The sequence below is a fragment of the Sitophilus oryzae genome, unplaced genomic scaffold (genome assembly GCF_002938485.1).
Source record: "Sitophilus oryzae breed Bouriz unplaced genomic scaffold, Soryzae_2.0 scaffold_1126_pilon_pilon, whole genome shotgun sequence".
Taxonomy (NCBI): domain Eukaryota; kingdom Metazoa; phylum Arthropoda; class Insecta; order Coleoptera; family Curculionidae; genus Sitophilus; species Sitophilus oryzae.
Window position 1 is genome coordinate 799,259 of NW_022145756.1, and position 18,910 is coordinate 818,168.

The following is an 18,910-nucleotide window of genomic DNA, read 5'->3' on the forward strand; positions in this document are numbered from 1 at the left end:
ATGACCCTAGATGTCGAAATCTCAAAAAATAAGCTTAATTAAAAGTACCTCAATTCCATAATAGTTACACACATCATGTTATCGTTGAATCTGTGTGAACATTTTAAAATTCAATTTTTTAAAAGGCATGCCATAAATTTACTTTTATTTTTTCTATGTAGTTCCTTATACTTAGCTGTTACTTATATTAAGATTTGTGCACTTGCCTGTTTCTGTTTTAGTCATATTATTATACACATACCTATTTGTTTCTTCTTCTAGAAAATTTCTTTTGTTATTGTAAAAACTGTTATTATTTTTTTTTCTGCGCAGGCGACAATGCCCCAGATGTTGTGAAAACTTCAAAAAGCCATATTAAAAGTACCTCAATTTCATAATAGTTACAAACATCACGTTATCGTTAGTTTTGTGTGAACATTTTAAAATTATTTTTTTAAAGGTCATGCCATAAATTTTTGGGTACCCTGATATTCGTGAACTAATTTAACTATTGATGTTTTTATCACAAATAATGATGGTACTTGTTTCTAACTTAAGTTGTTATTTAGATATTATATAGTTCATAACCAATCATAACATTAAAATAAAATCATACGATCTAATAATTAATTTTGAATAGAATAAATATTTTTAATATTTTCATACAATTTTTCTCTTAATAAGAAATTAAAATTGCTATTTTTTCTCTGTTTCAGATAAAGGTCCAAGTCCCTCGCCTTAAAAGCACTATATATTCAAACCCAACGCCGTCTAGACAACATCGTTTTCATCCAAAACTTTGTGTCCAACACCACCAGCCACATTTTCACATTTACCACCATCACCACCTTCTTTCCTTCGTCTTCACATAGAGAGAGAGAGCATCGCACTTGAAATTCTCGACGTACCGTTGAAGAAACTACACAGTGAGCGTGAAAAAAAAGCAGCAAAGAACATAAAGGCGATGTTCTAAACGCGACTGGTCCATTTCAGTCGGAAAATTTAATTACGCGGCTTAAAGCCGCATTTACATGAAGAGAGCCGAAGGCGGCGGGAATAATAGCGAGGCTGTGCCGCCTCGCGTCTGAAGGTTTTTATGTGTTAATGTGGCTTAGGAGAACGGTTTCTAGCGAGAGTGTGACGTAGTGTAGACAAAAAGAAGATGGTGGATTTTTTAACGATGCCGCTGTATTATCTGCTTGTCTTCGCATTTTTAAAAGGTGAGTGCTTTCATTATTTTATTAAGATATTGTAAGTATAATAATTATATTTTGAAATAAAATATTTAAAATGTTGTTAATCACTTTATCTACGTCAGTGAGTTAGGAGCTCTTAACTCACGCATTTTTATTACCGCACTTTTTGTTTAGATGACTACCAAAGAGAAAAAAATATTTTGTAAAACATTTATTTTGCACTAAATACCTACTAAATACAAATAAACTGTTCTATTGATAATAATGATAAAAACATGAAAACCAAACTTATTTATTATAAATGTTAATGATACAGTTAGAACACTCCTTCAAGTAAATACCTGATGAAGCATATATATATATATATATATATATATATTCATTTAAATAGATATCATAGTACGTATCATTGAATAGAAAGCCCGAAGAGACGAAGGCTTATTAGTAGCGGATAAATTGGAAAAATATGTTATGAGTACCTTTTCATTTCCTTTTCATTTATACTTCTGTTTCGATCTTGCTGGAAGCAATCCAGAAATGGTTCTGAATGCCTCTTCTTCAATGTCAGAGGGAATACTTTCCGAATCAATTGTCATATTGACATTGCCATTGCTTCCGAATCGAAAAGTCATATTGACATTGCCATGCATGGTGTTATTTAAACAAGGGTATTAAGGTGATTGATTTTTAGGATAGGTATATAGTTAAATACAATAATTTATAAAATTCATTGTGTGTTTTTATAGTTAGACGGTTACACAACCCGTGCTATGCACTCGTGCAACTTTCACACGCGTATCTTAATGATGCTGTTAACTCACTTGTATCGTAAATATCTATAATAATCTTGTACGCGTATTTTCTTTAGAACAAGGGAAAGCTTATTTTAATTTTGCTGATTTACTCAACTGCGACATTTCAGGGAGTCATATTGTGACAAGTTGTTACCAAATCTAAATAACAATGCGAGAGTTTATATAAAAATTATACAAGCAAATTAATTAACTTTTTTTTTCTGTTACCAGTAATTTTGATTAAATATTACCTGTGATTGGAGGTGATAGCGGAGATGATAGATATAGCGATAATAGTAGACTAACATCACTCTTTGGTTCTATTAAAGCTTCATTTGCTGACAGAGCTAAACTAAATATCTTCAAAGAAGTCCAATGGGTATTTCGCCACTTTTACCGTAAGAAAATCTACGAAATATAATAGTTGTTTTTCGTAAACACTGCCGTAATCCCACGGAGGCTAGCTTGTCAGCAGTGATTTACTAATAAACAAATTTAACTAAAGGACAAAAAATGCTTGACGGGAAGTATATCTCTTACCGTCGTTCATCAGTTTTAATAAACATAACATAAGTGAAAATTAAAAACAGATTAAAAAATAAAACCATACAGAAAGTTTGATGTTTTTTGGTGTTATCTCATTAATTAATTAAGGTGTGCAAGGGGTATTGAAGCGATACATATAGCCTAGCTTACCTAAAAGTCCTATCAACCTCACCACGTGGTGCACTCTGTTTACACAAACGAGGCTCTGACGTCCGAGTATAGGCGGCATAACTTTATACAACCCTCAGACCTACCATCTTTCTGGGGAAGAGGAGTGGTAAACTACACCAGCCGGCCAAGAATGTAGCACAAGGGAACTATCGTCGCGGTCCTTACTGTGCCATAGCCATCCCGTGCTACATTTGCAGCCAAAGCTGTGCGGGAGCGTAACCGCCACAGTTAAACCTTTTTAGGCAGCTAACACACATCAATGATGGAACATTTGGATGGGACAAAATCATCGTCTGGAGGTAAAATAATGATGGAACATTCGAGTGGGGCAAAATCATCGTCTGGAGGTAAAATACCCCCTCAATCGGATCTCCGGGAGGGGTACCTACTCAAGCGTAACATCGGAGAAACAAAAATCATAAATGCTTTACGTTTGCGGCGTGGAACGTCCGCACTCTACTGGACAAGATAAATTCAACTGGACCTTAGAGAAGAACAGCACTGGTCTCACAAGGACTCCACCTATTAAATATAGATGTGGCCGCTCTTAGCGAAACCCGTTTTGCGGATGAACGTAGTCTCACTGAGGAGTATTATACCTTCTTATGGAAGGGTCACCCCGCAACACCCAGGAGAATCTATGGCGTAGGCATTGCAATCAAAAACGAAATCGCCACCAAATTAACAGAAGTACCTATTGGTGTCTCCGAGCGTCTTATAACCCTAAGGTACCCCATATCAGACAAAACTTACGTCAACATCATTAGTGCCTACGCTTCCACTCTAGGCGCTAAAAAAATTTATCTCATTAATTAATTGTTATCAGGTAGTAATTGTTAATCTGTAACTGTTGAAAAAAACTAACGTGTTCGTGAATAGTTGTTATATTTAGATATTTTAAATAGTTTTTTCTTTGTTCTTTGTGTTTTTCTGCTTCCGACGCGACGACGGGAAAAGAAATTTACATCCTTACTTACACCGAAACGTTAAGAATTTTTTTGCCCTTAGCCAAATTTCTTTATTAGTAAATCACTGCTGACCAGCTGATCTCCGTTGGAATAATACAGCAGTGTTTACAAAAATAACTATTTTATTTTGTATATTTTCTTACAGTACAAGTGGAAAATGCCCATTGAACTTTTTTAAACAGGGTAGCCTATTTTAGGTCAAGTCTAATTGATCATTTAAAAATGAGTGGAATTCCAAAAATAAACACATATTTAATTAAAAATTGCTTACTATTTTATAATAATAAATTAATAAAAAAAAAATTCTTGGACACAACAAGATCTGTTGACAAATTACTAAATACCGAAAAAATAACTATTTCAAGAATTTGATTGATTCTACTTCTTTTAAATGCTACCACTAATGTCTTAGTTGGTGGTTGTTTAGCTGTTTATTCAGAAATGAATAAAATAAAAGTAAAGTAGAATGCTATAAAAGTAAAGTAGATTGCTACAAAGGTATTAAGGTTATAGTTTTAAAAAATGCATGTTTTTAAATAATGGTTTTAAAAAATAGTTCATATAATTACAAATTGAGCAAAAAAAAATCGTTGATATCGGTTAAGAAATGCCTCTAATATAAAATAATTAAATATTGTTAATTTAAATGGCCGGGAAAACGCTTTCTACCGCGCCTTGCCGCTGTGACGTCACCCGCCGTTCTTCTGGTTGAGTGGAGCCAGACGCGTGTTTATTTTACACAGTTTGCTTTTAAACGCTGTTGAATCCGAGTCAAAATTTTAGTTATTTGGGGTAATTAATACATAATTAGGCCATGAGAAGAGATGAAAAGAAAAACGTTAAATTATCCTATATTTTTACGATTTATTGTTGTGAAGATCATTCTGATGTAAGTTCGTATATTTATGTATATTGTCTTACATAGCTATATGAAATTTGAATGTACAGGGTTATTCATTATATTTTGACACTCACATATAGCCTTAACTGCAAGTTTTAGAAGAAAACATTAAATAAAAAAGTTGCATGGTTTTTGATATACTCTCTTTTAAAATTAATTCTAGATATACAGGGTGTCTCAAAAAAGATGGTCCAGAAAATTGTAGGTATTTTTCGCTTTTCAACTGTCAATATTTCGTAAACATTTGAAGATAGGTATAGGATATTATACATTAAATATATCTAGAATATCTAGAAACTTCCGAAGAATCCAAAAATATATAGGGTGTTTCACTTAAAAAAGTAACTTAATTTTGGCGTTTGCTTATAGGACACCTTGTGTAATATTTTCATTATTGATAAACAATTTATTTCCTATAATTTCTTAAAAAACAATCTTTAAAAATAACAGAGGTAAGGGGGTGTCAATATATAAAAAAAACTTTTTTTTTCACGCTATGCTCTGGAGTTACTTTTACACGTACTAAACAAATATTTTTGTCTCTTTTCACTTCTACATAACCTACAGCATTATCTCCATACGTCTCCCTACCTGATCTGAAATATAAGTTTATAACATTAATATTTATAACTATATAAAAGTTCGTAACAGTATAGGTACCTACTTATACTTAAATATGCCTCAGTACTACAAAGAATAAATGTTACATACCTCTGTTTTTTCCTCGTAATTCAGCACCAATAGATTGGGAATTTGTATTTATAAAAGCAGCCAACATAAAAGCATCGACTTTTGGCAAGTTATCTGATTGTGCTTTTACAAACCCGGAATCTGCCATTACTTAAAAAATGCTCAGAACACACAACACATACAAATAATAACTGCACAAAAAAGCATAAAAAGCTCCTTCAATCAACGCTAAAAGCAACAAAAATGATCCAACAACGCCACCTAAATACGTACATAAACGGATCACGTCTGGCTGCCGCTGGCCATCGCGCGTCGACGAGAACGGCGGGTGACGTCAGACCAATAGAATATCGTTTCAATTCGCGAGGCGTCGTTTGCATTGTCCATGGTATTTTAATGGCCCGTTTTATAAAATTGTGGTACTGCTTTCAAGAAAAATTTTTTTTTTTGCATTTGCATATTTATTCTAATAAATTGAACAGTTTCTGGCGAAAAATAAAATATATGCATCTTCCTCATTTTTAACAGAGGATATTATACTATATTATGTATTATAATTTTGTATTGCAAAACTAATATTTATGCCATGCTCTATATAAAAAAATCATATTTAAAGGCCTTTTTGTATTTTTAAACCTTTTTTTTTCTGGAAAACTATTTTTTGAAAAATATTTATTTTAATGGTCATCAGAAACCAAGATAAAATATAAAATACAAAATACACAGTTAATCTTAAAAAAATATAATATTTTTATTATAAAAGTTTACTTAAGTTTTTGATACTAATATAGTTCCAGCCCCTATACGAAGAAATAATTCTATATATCTGAATATTTTACCAAAATAGAACATATATTTCAAATATAATTCTGTAAAAGCCTTATTGCGGAACTAAATCTATAGAGGCTATTTAAACACAGTTGAATAGCGCACCGTGACATTCCATAAAATAGCTCAATCTAGATCGAGGATTAGTGAAAGCTTTGATTAACTGTGGCACTGATATGGCTTAATAATTAAACTATGTTTGTTAACTTAATCTGGGAAGTATGTTTGCTACTAAACTCCAAATATTTACCCCATCTAAGATAGTCTCACTACTTAAATAGTTTATCACATTGAGGGAAATTTGCTTTACTCGTAGTAACCCTCTTAAAGTTATAGAATTTATAGATTCTAAAATTTTAATTTGTCTTCAATTGATATGCATGCAACATTTCACGATGTAAACATAAAAAAATATATAAAAAGGTAACGTCATATATTAACAATAATTTTAAAAATGCTCTAGGTTGACTTATTTTTCGCCGTTTATTAATGTTTTTTAAATACTAGTATTGCAATTTACATTTTGTTCTATATTAGAAAATGCTTATCATGAACAGCAATATTATGAAATCAAATATAAAAATTAAATAAAATTTAATAATATACAAAATCTTAGAATGTATCATTTATGTTATACATTCTAACACAGTTTTTGAAAAGTTTTCATTAACTTAACAAACCTATATTGTATTTACCCTTTATACAAGGTCTGGCAAAAATGCGTCGGGCATCTGTTGCTCCTAAAAAAAGGAGGAATTTTGTTTAAGTGTACACTCCCATTAATATGTATTATCAGAAAATATTTTGACTTCTTAATTCGATGAGGGGGGGTCTTAAACCAAGATCCCCCTACACCCTCTATACGTAAGACATGATCACAGACAGCAGGGAGTGCCTGATATGACGGACAGGGTAGCCCCATCCGGTATCGTTATATGTCTTGATGCAATTCCCTGGCTACGACACTATAGCCAGGGACAAGACGATGAGTGAGATGCTTTTTAGACCAAGCCAAAGTGCTAGAGAGGATTCCCCCAGCACCTGACTAGGATCTTCCCTACCAACAACAAGGTCTTGCATCTCCTAAAGGAAGAATTAATCCCTTGATTTACATGTGCAATAATTTTACACACAGAAACTAGCATGGAATAGTAAAAAAAAAACAAAATTTGATATCGAATAAATTATTTGACTTTTTTGATTGCCTAATTTAAACCGGCCGCCTAGATAACCTGTTAGATAACGATCTTTTTACCGTATTTATGAAAATAAGAATAGATTATAATATATTTTAAGATATTTGTAAAAAAGATCAAAACAAGTAAAATAAAATAATAATATGTAAGGTATTATAATTAAAGAAAAATGAAAAACGGGGTCATAAAAAATTTGGTGCATGTTCCAAAAATGACAGTTCCCAGCGACAATCTAGTCATGTCTTTCGATAAGTTATGAGATAACCGAGAAGGTCTGAAAGATCTAGGGGGTCAAATAATGCACCATTTCAAATTCTAGCTAGGGGCTAGAACAAATCTGTGTGCTGCATCTTTAGTTTCATAACAAAGTTGCATAGTAATGTGAATACCGCATCTTTGTATCTACGCATAAACGAGAAAGCCTATAAAACACACGAAAATGGTACATCCTGTACAGGGTGAGTTTTAAATAAGCGCAAATATTTGTATGGGTGGTATACTTTGACCCCAGAAACACGTCAATGAGATTTTTTTCGCATAATTTTTTTTGAAGTTAGTTAAAAAATATAATATCTTGATTTTAATGCAACATAGCAGCTTAAATGTACAAGAAAGGAAACCCAGAAAAAATCCAACAAAAGCAAATAATTTTTTAAATTTTAATTTTGTTATTTTGTACTTATTTGAAAAATGGCAAAGAAAAAATATGTTCCTTTTATCGAGGTCTACCAGCCCTAAAAATATTCGCACTTCTTTAAGTCTTACACTCTATATATTTTATATTTTTCCATAAGTTTTGGACTATATAAAACAAAGTATTTTTAAATAATGAAATGCCTAATGTATTTTACCAAAATTTAAATTATTGTTTGAAGCGAACGTTAATTAGAGAACACGGCGATAATTAGATGCGGGGTATTATTACATAATTTAAATTCTCTAGCAAATTGAAACAGGCAATTCGACGGTAATTAGTGAAGTGGGGTCTCTAATTATACATCGTCTGACAGTTATCATTAAATGAGATGCTTTCCAAAGACCGGTTTCGGCTGGATTAAAAATTATTGGATTTAAGAATACGTTATCTGCTAAATTAGAAATGTTCAAAAAAATTCTCGTAAAGAAAATTACACAATAATCAGTTTTTAAAACAGATATTTAAAAGGAAGGACCAAAGCGAGTTGAAATCACTAACTTGACTAACAAAATATCATATTTTGAAGAATGATTAGATCGTAGATTTAAATGATTCTAGTAAATCTACTTTAAAATAATGACATTTTAATTATTATAGAATGTTTCGTAGCCATTCAATTATACCATATTTAAAATAATATATTACTAAAATAAAATATATTTTTTTAACACTGCTGCGTTAATCCAACGGAGAATAACCTGTCAGCGGTATATTACTAATAAAACAAATTTGACTACCTTCCACGCAATTGACCGTTGGCTTTCTGTTAAAATGGCACTATCAAAATAAAACTTCAAAGTTAACCAATTACTACCTGTTAACAAATATTTAATGTGTCCTTGAATAGTTTTTAGATATTTTAAATAATTTCTTTGTTCTTTTTTTTGCTTCCGACAACGGGAAGAAATATACTTCTCGAAACATTTTATTATTTAAATTTTATATTATATTAAAATTTATTTACCCGTTTGGCATATTTGTCCTGATTTCAAATTTGTCCTCAGCCAAATATGGCCTTGTGTTACTATCTTCTGATGCATGTCAAATACTCGTCAGCGAATAATGGCAGTAGTAGTAGTGTTAAGTTTATTAGTAAATTACCGCTCACATGTTGGTCTTCGTTGGATGTGCTACCATATAAAACAGTTTATATTGTATAAAAAATACCCGAAGTTTTTCTGTTCGTATCGTGTGTGTTTTTTGTATATAGTGTGAGCGGTTGGGATGGGTTGGAGTTGACATGAATTACTTACTTAATTTGGGTAAAGGTTTTAGTACCCGAATAAGCGCCAATAAACTCACGAAACGTTGCACAAAATATAATTCTTTCCTTTGAGCCCTCCCAAATACGAATTTTTCTATATTATTATATTATATATTATTAATATACTAATTACTGTGAACAAACATTAATTATTTTATTTCCATTTTAGGGACTTAATAAAATATTTCAGCTGTAAAAAGAATCTCCCAAATGTTAAAAAACACAATGGTAATATCTTATTTATATATTAAAATTTGGTAATAATTAGCATTAAATAAAAATAATTATTGTGCAATTTGTGCATAATATTTGTAAAAATTTTCTCTATTAGACCAGTATTATAAACAAACACGTCAAAAAATAGAATATATTATTAGTTTAGAAATTAAAATATCATACAACGCAAACTATTATCTTCGATAAACGATCCTGAGAACAATGCCAGTACAGTATGATAAATAATTAATCAAGGACATTTAGTTCAAATGAACAAAGCAGCAATAAACGGCATAATACTCTACTAATGACTCTAAGCTCTATTACGGAACTATAATGATGACAGAATGAGAAAGTCTAGAGAATCGGTATTTCAACAACTTCTAATAATAAATCTAATAGATGCTTTGAACTAATAATACTACTGATTTCATGAACAACCATAAATTAAAATTAATTTTACTTCATGAAGGTTTATTTTATAAATATCCGTGGAATTAAATACTTAGGAACTCAATCATTCACAATAAAAATTAATAAGTTTTCTTAGTACTAAAAGAAACATGATGTGTGTTCTTTTTATAAATTTATTGTATAAAAACTTTGGAAATGTTTTATCTGAAAATCTCTTTCAAAAGAAGATCCTCCCTCTTGGTTTCTGAAATACATATAGGGAATTTGAAAATGTTGCATTTTTCGACCCCTTCATATATCGGTTATCTTATAACTTATCGAAAATGTAAAATTTGAGCCCCTTAGAATATTTGATGTATAAATCAGTGGCGTAACTAGTTTTTCGCAGGGAGCTGTAATTTCCGAAATATGACTCAAACGTATGATTTTCTAATAGCCCCTTATATTATTTGCATAGTCAAGAGCTTTCTAAAAATATAATACATTCTATACTTATTTTCATAAACAAAGTAAAGAACGCATTTTTTAACAAAAATAAACTAGTTCGAAGGGTATTTTTATTTTATTTAATTTAATTTAATCAGGTAATTTTCCTTTCCATCATTTTATCTTAACAAACTGCACTGAAAATAAACCTGCAGCTTTTCGATAATACGCTGGCAACCAGAATTATCAGTATTTGTAATGCACTTGTGCAATGCCTCTACACACAGAAACTAGGGTGGAATAGCCTAGCTGCAAATAAACAAAATTTGATGTCTAATAAATTATTCAATTGTCTTGGTTGTCTATTTTAAACTCTCGCCTATATTAAAAAGTTAAATAATGAATATTGTATACCGAAAGTATGGCAAGCTGTACCTTGCTACTCCCAAGGCGTTAAACGCTATATAGGTTTGTTCACCAAATACCACACGGAGTATTGTAGCTAAACGACTAGATTTTTACTTAGAAGTTTTGGGTTCGTTGAAGGACTATTAGAGCTACAATTTAAAAATATTTTTACAAGATACAGAGTGTCCCAAATAAATAAAAAATATCAATTCCATTTTCAAAACACCCTATATATTATTACATTTTTAGTTTATACGATTAAAATAAAGGTAAATTTGATTAAGGTTTATTACACTTAAACCTTACCGTTTTTGAAATATTTTCAATTTTGTAAAATTGCAGTATAAATTTTAAGGCTTCATTTCTTCGATGATATCAAATTTTTTAATACTAAATATTTACTGAAGTTCATTTATTGATCAGTTATTGTGTTGCAATAATAAAAACTTTACTACCTTATACAGAGTGCCTAAAAATTTATTTTAAATAATTACTAGCTTTAAACGGCAATAACTTCTTTAAATTAAACAGAACACCCTGTATATTTTATGAGAATCAGATGCACAATTTAATTGTCTGTGAAATTGTATTATACTATTTTTTACCTATCTCTTCAAGTTTCCGTAGAAAATGCATTTTCTTGTAATTTAGAACTCATATATCAATATACCCATGGAATACTGACATTTTAGATTATTTTTAAAGATGTACCAAATTTTTAAAGAGTCCAGATACTAATATTGTCGATATAAGAAAATCAATATACCCATGGAATACTGACATTTTAGATTATTTTTAAAGATGTACCAAATTTTTAAAGAGTCCAGATACTAATATTGTCGATATAGTTCGTTTATTTCATTAAAAAATAAAAAAAAAACTGTTTAAATATTTGTTAAAGAGGAGTCCAGTATTCAAACTACATTAATTGACTGTTTGCGTTGATTAATAATAATTGCTCCAAACAGAAGTGTTTACAAAAAATAACTAGTTTATTTTGTAGATTTTCTTGCAGTGGTGAAATGCCCATATAGGATTTTTTAGAGAGATGAATCCGCCACATAGATAGACACTTTTTATTACTAACATCGACAGAATCATGACCTTGTTGAATTGGAAATACATTACTAACATCTACAAATTTATTAGCAATACATTTATTTTTGTTAGATTGTATTAAAAAAGCCTCTTTTATTTTTCTTTTAGAGGCTATCGCTTCTCTCATTATAATTTTAGCGTTATTAAAATTTATTCTGCGCCCTGGTCGCATGAATGCTGACAAATTTTAGATTTGTGAAAATCTCCTTTTCTTAAATAATCATTATATTATTATGTTCTTTAATTCGAACATTTAAGTTTTTTTATATTCAGACGACATTTTACTAAACAGAGATATAAACCACATAAAAAATACATTAATAAAAAACGACTATCCACCATATTTTATTGACAAAACATTAAACGAAATACAAACCCCAAATCATAGTCACAATGATAACAGTACACAATATATATATAACTTACAATTCCATACATACCAGGCGTTTCGAAAAAAATAAGAGGGATAGGAAAACAATATAACATACGAACATCTTTCAAAACATTTTTATTCTTTGTATTTTTTTGCTTCCGACGACGGAAAGAGATAAACTTTCCGAAACGTTAAGCATTTTTTGTTTGTTAGCCAAATTTGTATATCTGTAAACCTAGATTAAAGTAGATTCCGTTTGGATTAACGCAGCAGTGTTTACAAAAAATAAAATATTTTATTTTGTAGATTTTCTTGCAGTGGCGAAATACCCATATAAGATTTTTTTGGAAATCTGGAATAAAAGATACATAATAATATTTTTTAAAAATTTAATTTAAATTTGATATAAATATGCATTTATAATATTGAAGTAGTCTGGTAAGCTTCGAAGCTTTACAGTCATATATAATTCAGTTTTTAATAAAGCATACAATTAGTGAAAAAACAATTTATATCATTTTATAAATTCATTCCAACTGTATTAATGAAAGCATTTCGTATATTTCGCATAATAGAATAAATTAAATTAAATTCTATTATTTTAATATGTCGTGCAATTTCCAAAATAAATATGAATTTAAAATGCACGAGAATGGAAAGGTTTTTGTTCAAACTCGCTTGTTACAGAGTGCTTTAGATTAATTAGAGGAAATTTTAATATAACAAAATTAATAAATATTTCATTAATATAAATACATTTTATTTATTTCTGTAACATCACTATACTCTGCATAGATGTTTTAAATAATATATTCTATTATTGTAATTTAGTTTTGAAAGTTTAAGATGAATAGAATTTTTAACATTTATATTTAAATTTTAAATAATTGGATATACCGGGTATTTCTCGAAATAGGTGACCTTTATAGTTTTTATTATTTTTCATTAAAACGAGATTTCGTATATTCGTATATGACATAAATAGGGATTGAATGACGTATTCAGTTAGTGTTCGCACACAAAGAAAGCTAGTTAATCAGCGCTAGAAACCACAATATGCACACCCAGAACAGACAACAAGCGACCAAGAATTAAAAATTCATTGCGGTAAAAAGTCGGCACCGATTTACGCTGGCAAAATGCTCCGATAAGTTTTTTCCGGTGCGGGTGTGTTTAAAAGCGCATTTAATCGGCGCTGGTAATAGGCGCTTATTAACCAGCTTTCCTTGTGTCCGTACCTTTAGTTACGATCACTTCCTACGGAAACGACTACGACTTTTAATGTTTAAATGGTGCCATAGTTTTTTTTACTTTTTTTGATAAAATAACATACTATATGTCAACTTTAGACATTATTAATTATAAACGAATAAATTTAGACATTATTAATTAGTTAATTAAAAAAATAGTATTTCAATATACAGGGTTTGGAAATTATAAGTTTTGGGTTCGTCGAAGGACTATTAGAGCTACAATTTAAGCATTTTTTTTATTTTGTTCCAAATAAATAAAAATATCAAAGTTGTATTTTTTAAATGGAACACCCTGTATATTATTATATTTTTAGTTTCTACGATTAAAATAAAGGTAAATTTGATTAAGGTTTACCGCATTTTAATCTTACCGTTTTTGAAATATTTAAGTTTATGTCAAAATACAGTAATAATTTTAGTGCCTCATTTCTCTAGGCGTAGGTATTTAAGTTTTTAAAACCAAATATTGTACTGAAGTATTTCTGTTTACTTAATTTTGTGTTGCAATAATAAAAATTATAATACCTTATACAGAGGTCTAAAAATTTATTTTAAATAATTACCAATTTTAACCGGCAATAACTTGTTTAATTGACACGCTGTATATTTTAGGAGAATCAGATACACAATTTAATTGTCTATCAAATTGTATTATACCATTTTTACCTACGTCTTCAACGTTTCGTAGAAAATGCATTTTCTTATAATTTAGACCTCATTTATCAATATACCCATGGAATATTGACATTTTAGATTATTTTTAAAGATGTAATAAATTTTTAAAGAGTACAGAAACTAACATTGTCGATATAGTTCGTTTATTTTATTATCAAAATAAAAAAAAATGTTTAAATATTTGTTAAAGACGACCAATTAATATGATTCCAGTATTCAAACTACAATAATTGACTCTTTGCGTTGATTAATAATAATTGCTACAAATACTAAAAAACTGAATTTTGTATGTTTATGAGACAGTGTGGTAAAAAATAACACCTCAAAAATTTTATTGAAGTTTTTGACGAATGCTTATTTATAAAAACAGAGACGTTCATTTTATTATATTGATTTCTGATTCAAATCCACATTTATTTAGTATAAATTATTAACTAACACAATTAAGTATGTAATTAATTAATATTAGGGCGGAAATAATGGTGGTATATTTAGTTAATGGTATACTCTTAAATAGTGTTCCTTTTGTATACAAATGGCTAGTAATATTACCGTTTTTAGCACCTGTACATTTTGTACATTATTTGTTGTTTTAAAAACAATCAAAAATATCAATATTCCATGGATGGGTAATATTAATAAGTATATTGATAAGTATATTGATAAGTATATTGATAAATGAGGTCTAAATTATAAAATAATACATTTTCTACGAAAACTTGGAGGGATAGGTAAAAATGGTAGAAAATAATTTGATAGACAATTAAATTGTGCATCTGATTCTCCTAAAATATACAGGGTGTTCCATTTAAATTAAACAAGTTATTGCCGTTTAAAGGTAGAAATTATTTGAAATAAATTTTAGACACTGTATGAGGTAGTATTATTTTTATTATTGCAACACATTAACTGATCTATAAATAAATTTCAGTAAATATTTAGCATTAAAAACTTTGATACCCTTGGAGAAATGAAGCCTTAAAATTTTTACGGCAATTTCACAAAATTGAAAATATTTCAAAAACGGTATGGTTTAAGTATGATAAACCTCGTGGAAACTAAAAATTTAATAATATACAGGGTGTTCCACTTAAAAAATACAACCTTGGTAATCTGCATCTTGTAAAAATATTTTTAAATTGTAGCTCTAATAGTCCTTCAACAAACCCAAAGCTTACAATTTGTAAAAATCTAATCGTTTAGCTACAATACTCCGTGCCGTATCTGGTAAACAATCCTGTATATTACTATATTATAAATTATTTATTAATTAAAAAAATTGTAATTTAAAATACAATCTTGAGTACCATGACTGTATTAAAATCACTAATTTTTATTCAGGGAGCCTTGGAAAAATATATTTGATAGTCCAATGTTTTTCGTGTCTCTTCCAGGCCGCTTAAAGGATACCCAAATCATATTCTTAGTGATAACTCAATTTTTTCAAATGGAACAAAGATAGCCCATTAACATATTTGGAAAGAGCATTTTTTACGAATAATTTGGTACCACACACTTTGTATTATGATTTGAATTGTCATTACATTTCTTGTCGTGGCACTCTAGAACGACATTTAAAAAGCTTTAATCAAAAATGTCAAAAGTTGACGTAATATGATATGTCATTCTATTCATAATCTTAATATATCAAACGAAGTAAAAAATACGTACTATATCATTTAAAACTCTAAAGTTATAGTCATATCCATTGAAACATGAAGTGCCTTAAACTATCTGAATACGTCAGCCATCCCGAATTATGTCATATACTAACACACCAAATGTAATTTTTTATCTAAAAAAATAAGTGAGTCACTTTAGAGAAACACGCCGTATTAATATACATACATTCGTTCGTTGGTCTTTTTGATTAAAACAGTTATTTCTACAGGAGCAACGGATATTAATTAGTTTGTTTGGAAATAAACATTTCATGTTAGGTATACTTGCTGGATATGTACGATGTTGCATATATACTATGTTATATTTGTTATATTAATGACAGAAGGCGATTACATATGATGCTTAATATAATTTCTTTGACTTTCAGCTGTAACATCAGCTGGAGCAGGCTTAAAATGGGTGCGAGTGAACGTACCGCAGTACAGAGTACCTGGTGAGGTTGCTCAATTGCAGTGTGATTACGACTTGGGAAATGACACACTGTATTCGGTGAAGTGGTACAAGGAGCACGAAGAATTCTACAGGTTTGTGCCAAAAGCATTACCACCTGCTAATTCGTATAAAGTGGATGGAGTACATGTAGACGTAAGTTAAAAATATTATCATTGCTTAATTAGAAATATATAATATTAGGATACATTAAAGAATTTAGTAGTATAGGGTTATGGATTATTTTCGGCATAAATTTGTTCCATTCTTTTCTAGTGAGTATATTTATCTGAACAGTTTAGTTTTAAAGGAATATAAATATAATTTTTGGGACGTCATTGACAATATAAAAAGGTCATTTTAACGCTTAGGCATAAAAGTAAACCAGTTTTACGTCTAAGCATAAAACTACACAAATATATTATTAAACTGACAAAACGTAAAATTCAGTTCACAGTTTCTCGTTGTATAATTACTTATGCCTAATTGTGCCTTTTAGTTCCTTTTTATACAAAACGATAAAATTGTATTTTAACGTCGACCGAAAAGATTAATTCACGAGCGATGAAATAGCGAGTGAATTAATTTCGGGAGACGATAATGCAATTTTATCGTCATGTATGAAACAATATTTTTTTCCATAGCGAGTTGCGTTTTAAAAAATATTCAGAAATTATTATTTCAAGGAATTTATTACGAGTAGAAAAAATATTGTGCTGAGTTGAGGTTGGTTTCTATGTAATTTGACAAATAAATAAAGCTGTCTCTTTAGTTGTCAGTTTTGAGTCAATATTTTTTAATTCTCTTTCGTGTGGATTGTTGATTGAATTGGAGCCAGAATTGGCTCAAAATGAAATAAGTAAATTACCAACAAATATTCAGGTTGAAGCGACAAACGCCATATCCAAACTACTTCCATTTAAATCCCGAATAGCTTATGAAAAGGAATACAAAAATTTTCAAAAATGGAAGCAATTAAAAAACGTGCGAGAAGAAATAAAGTGTTTAACCTAGTCTCGCTGTTAAAATATCATTTAATCTACCCTTGCGGTTAAAGTACTATTTTATCTACTATTTTTGATAGATATAAAGCAATATTAACAGTTGCTATGGAAACATTTTTTTATATTATTTAGAACGTTTGAGATTGTTTAAAAATTATTTGTGGCGTTTACTTAAAAATAGCATGCTCTATGCAGAGTAAAAATGCTATTCTCCTTTAAAGTTTATGCTATTTATAAATATCTTTCTTTCGTTTATTAGTAAGCTATGATTACTTTATTTCCTTTTATTGTAATCGTTATTTTTCTTTAGAAACAATGTAAAGAAAAAGAAACAATGTAAAGAAAAAGTTATTTTTAACAGGAAATCCATTACTATTTCGTTTATATGGAATATTTTTAGTTCCTTGAATTTACTCATTAAATTATTTATGATTTACTATTTATGTATATCAAGATATATGATTAGAATCTATATTAAACAAACATAAAGTAATACTTTCTTTTACATTTGCTATCGAATTTGGTTATAAATGTTGAACGAATGAAAAGAAACCTTATTTTTAGTTATAATAATACAATTTTATATACCGAGTGCGTCTCAAAAGTGGCTCACCCCTATATTTTTTTTAATTCAGCATCCATTTTGTTGCATTTTGATTATGGGTTATTATATCACTTCACTTAGCTAATACTGAAAAACACTTCTGCTCAAGATATTGAGATTTTATTTTACCTCTTGCAGTTGTTAATAAGCAGTGTATAAATCTCAGTTTTCAGGAGGCCACCAAACTAAACATAATAATTTTCTTCTAGCGTACAGCGTCTTTGATGATAAAATTATATAACTATACATTTCAGATTCACGGTTACGTTATAGATTGTCAAAAAAAAATGTGATATTACCTTTACTAATATTATAGATTTACTAATTTTTTATTACAAATATACAAACGTATATTATTTTAACCTCAAATTTTTTTGAAATTAATTTTCAAATAAAAAATGTTATGATAAATTGTATGCATTAGGGAGCAGAAAAAAATGCATTTATATTTTTTAAATAAAAATTATTGTCATTTTTGCATTGAATTAAATAAATTTAAAACAAAACGGTTTACCATAGTAAAGGTGTAATAAAAACAATTTTATATTTCATTGCACAAACAGCAGTAGACTAATTGTGCTTGGTATAGGATATTTCATATTTATATAGTGGCCTACGTGCTTTGGTGCAATCAAAACGGATAATAGGTTTTTTGCATCGGATTTTTCCTTCACATGATTCTAAAAACCGCTAATTTCATATTTTATTTTTTCAAAATGGCATAATATAACAATGAAGAGTTGACAGAATGATGTTTTTTTATCATTCTCAAATTAATTTTTTTTTGTGTCCTCTTTTCTAATATTATTTTATTTTTCAACTTTAAGTCCATAATTTGTGTTAGTAATGGATAGTTATAATAAGTTTGATCTTAAATTATTTCAAGTTATGTAATTTTAATTAATATTGTATAATATACCGTAATGATCTAAAAAGCACAGCAGTCATAGAAAGCTGGAAATAGCTTGGAAATTACCAATGATAATTATTTTTCTCAAGTCAACACCTAAATGTTATTTATTAAATATTGGGCAACGGTCCAGTTACGTCGAAACACCGGTTTCCATTAGAACACCGAAGTTAAGCGACGTAAGGCG

General features: G+C 29.2%; 1 protein-coding gene across 2 annotated transcripts in view; it reads left to right on the forward strand.

Moving 5' to 3' along the window:
• The window catches only part of LOC115886213, a 315,760-nt gene that overhangs the window by 168,106 nt on the left and 128,744 nt on the right, over positions 1-18,910 (forward strand). For both annotated transcript variants that reach the window (XM_030905300.1, XM_030905309.1), the window contains exons 2-3: positions 696-1,199; positions 16,144-16,361. In XM_030905300.1, coding sequence (XP_030761160.1) covers positions 1,142-1,199; positions 16,144-16,361 — 276 coding nt within the window. In that variant the 5' untranslated portion in view covers positions 696-1,141. The remainder of the gene's footprint in view (positions 1-695; positions 1,200-16,143; positions 16,362-18,910) is intronic.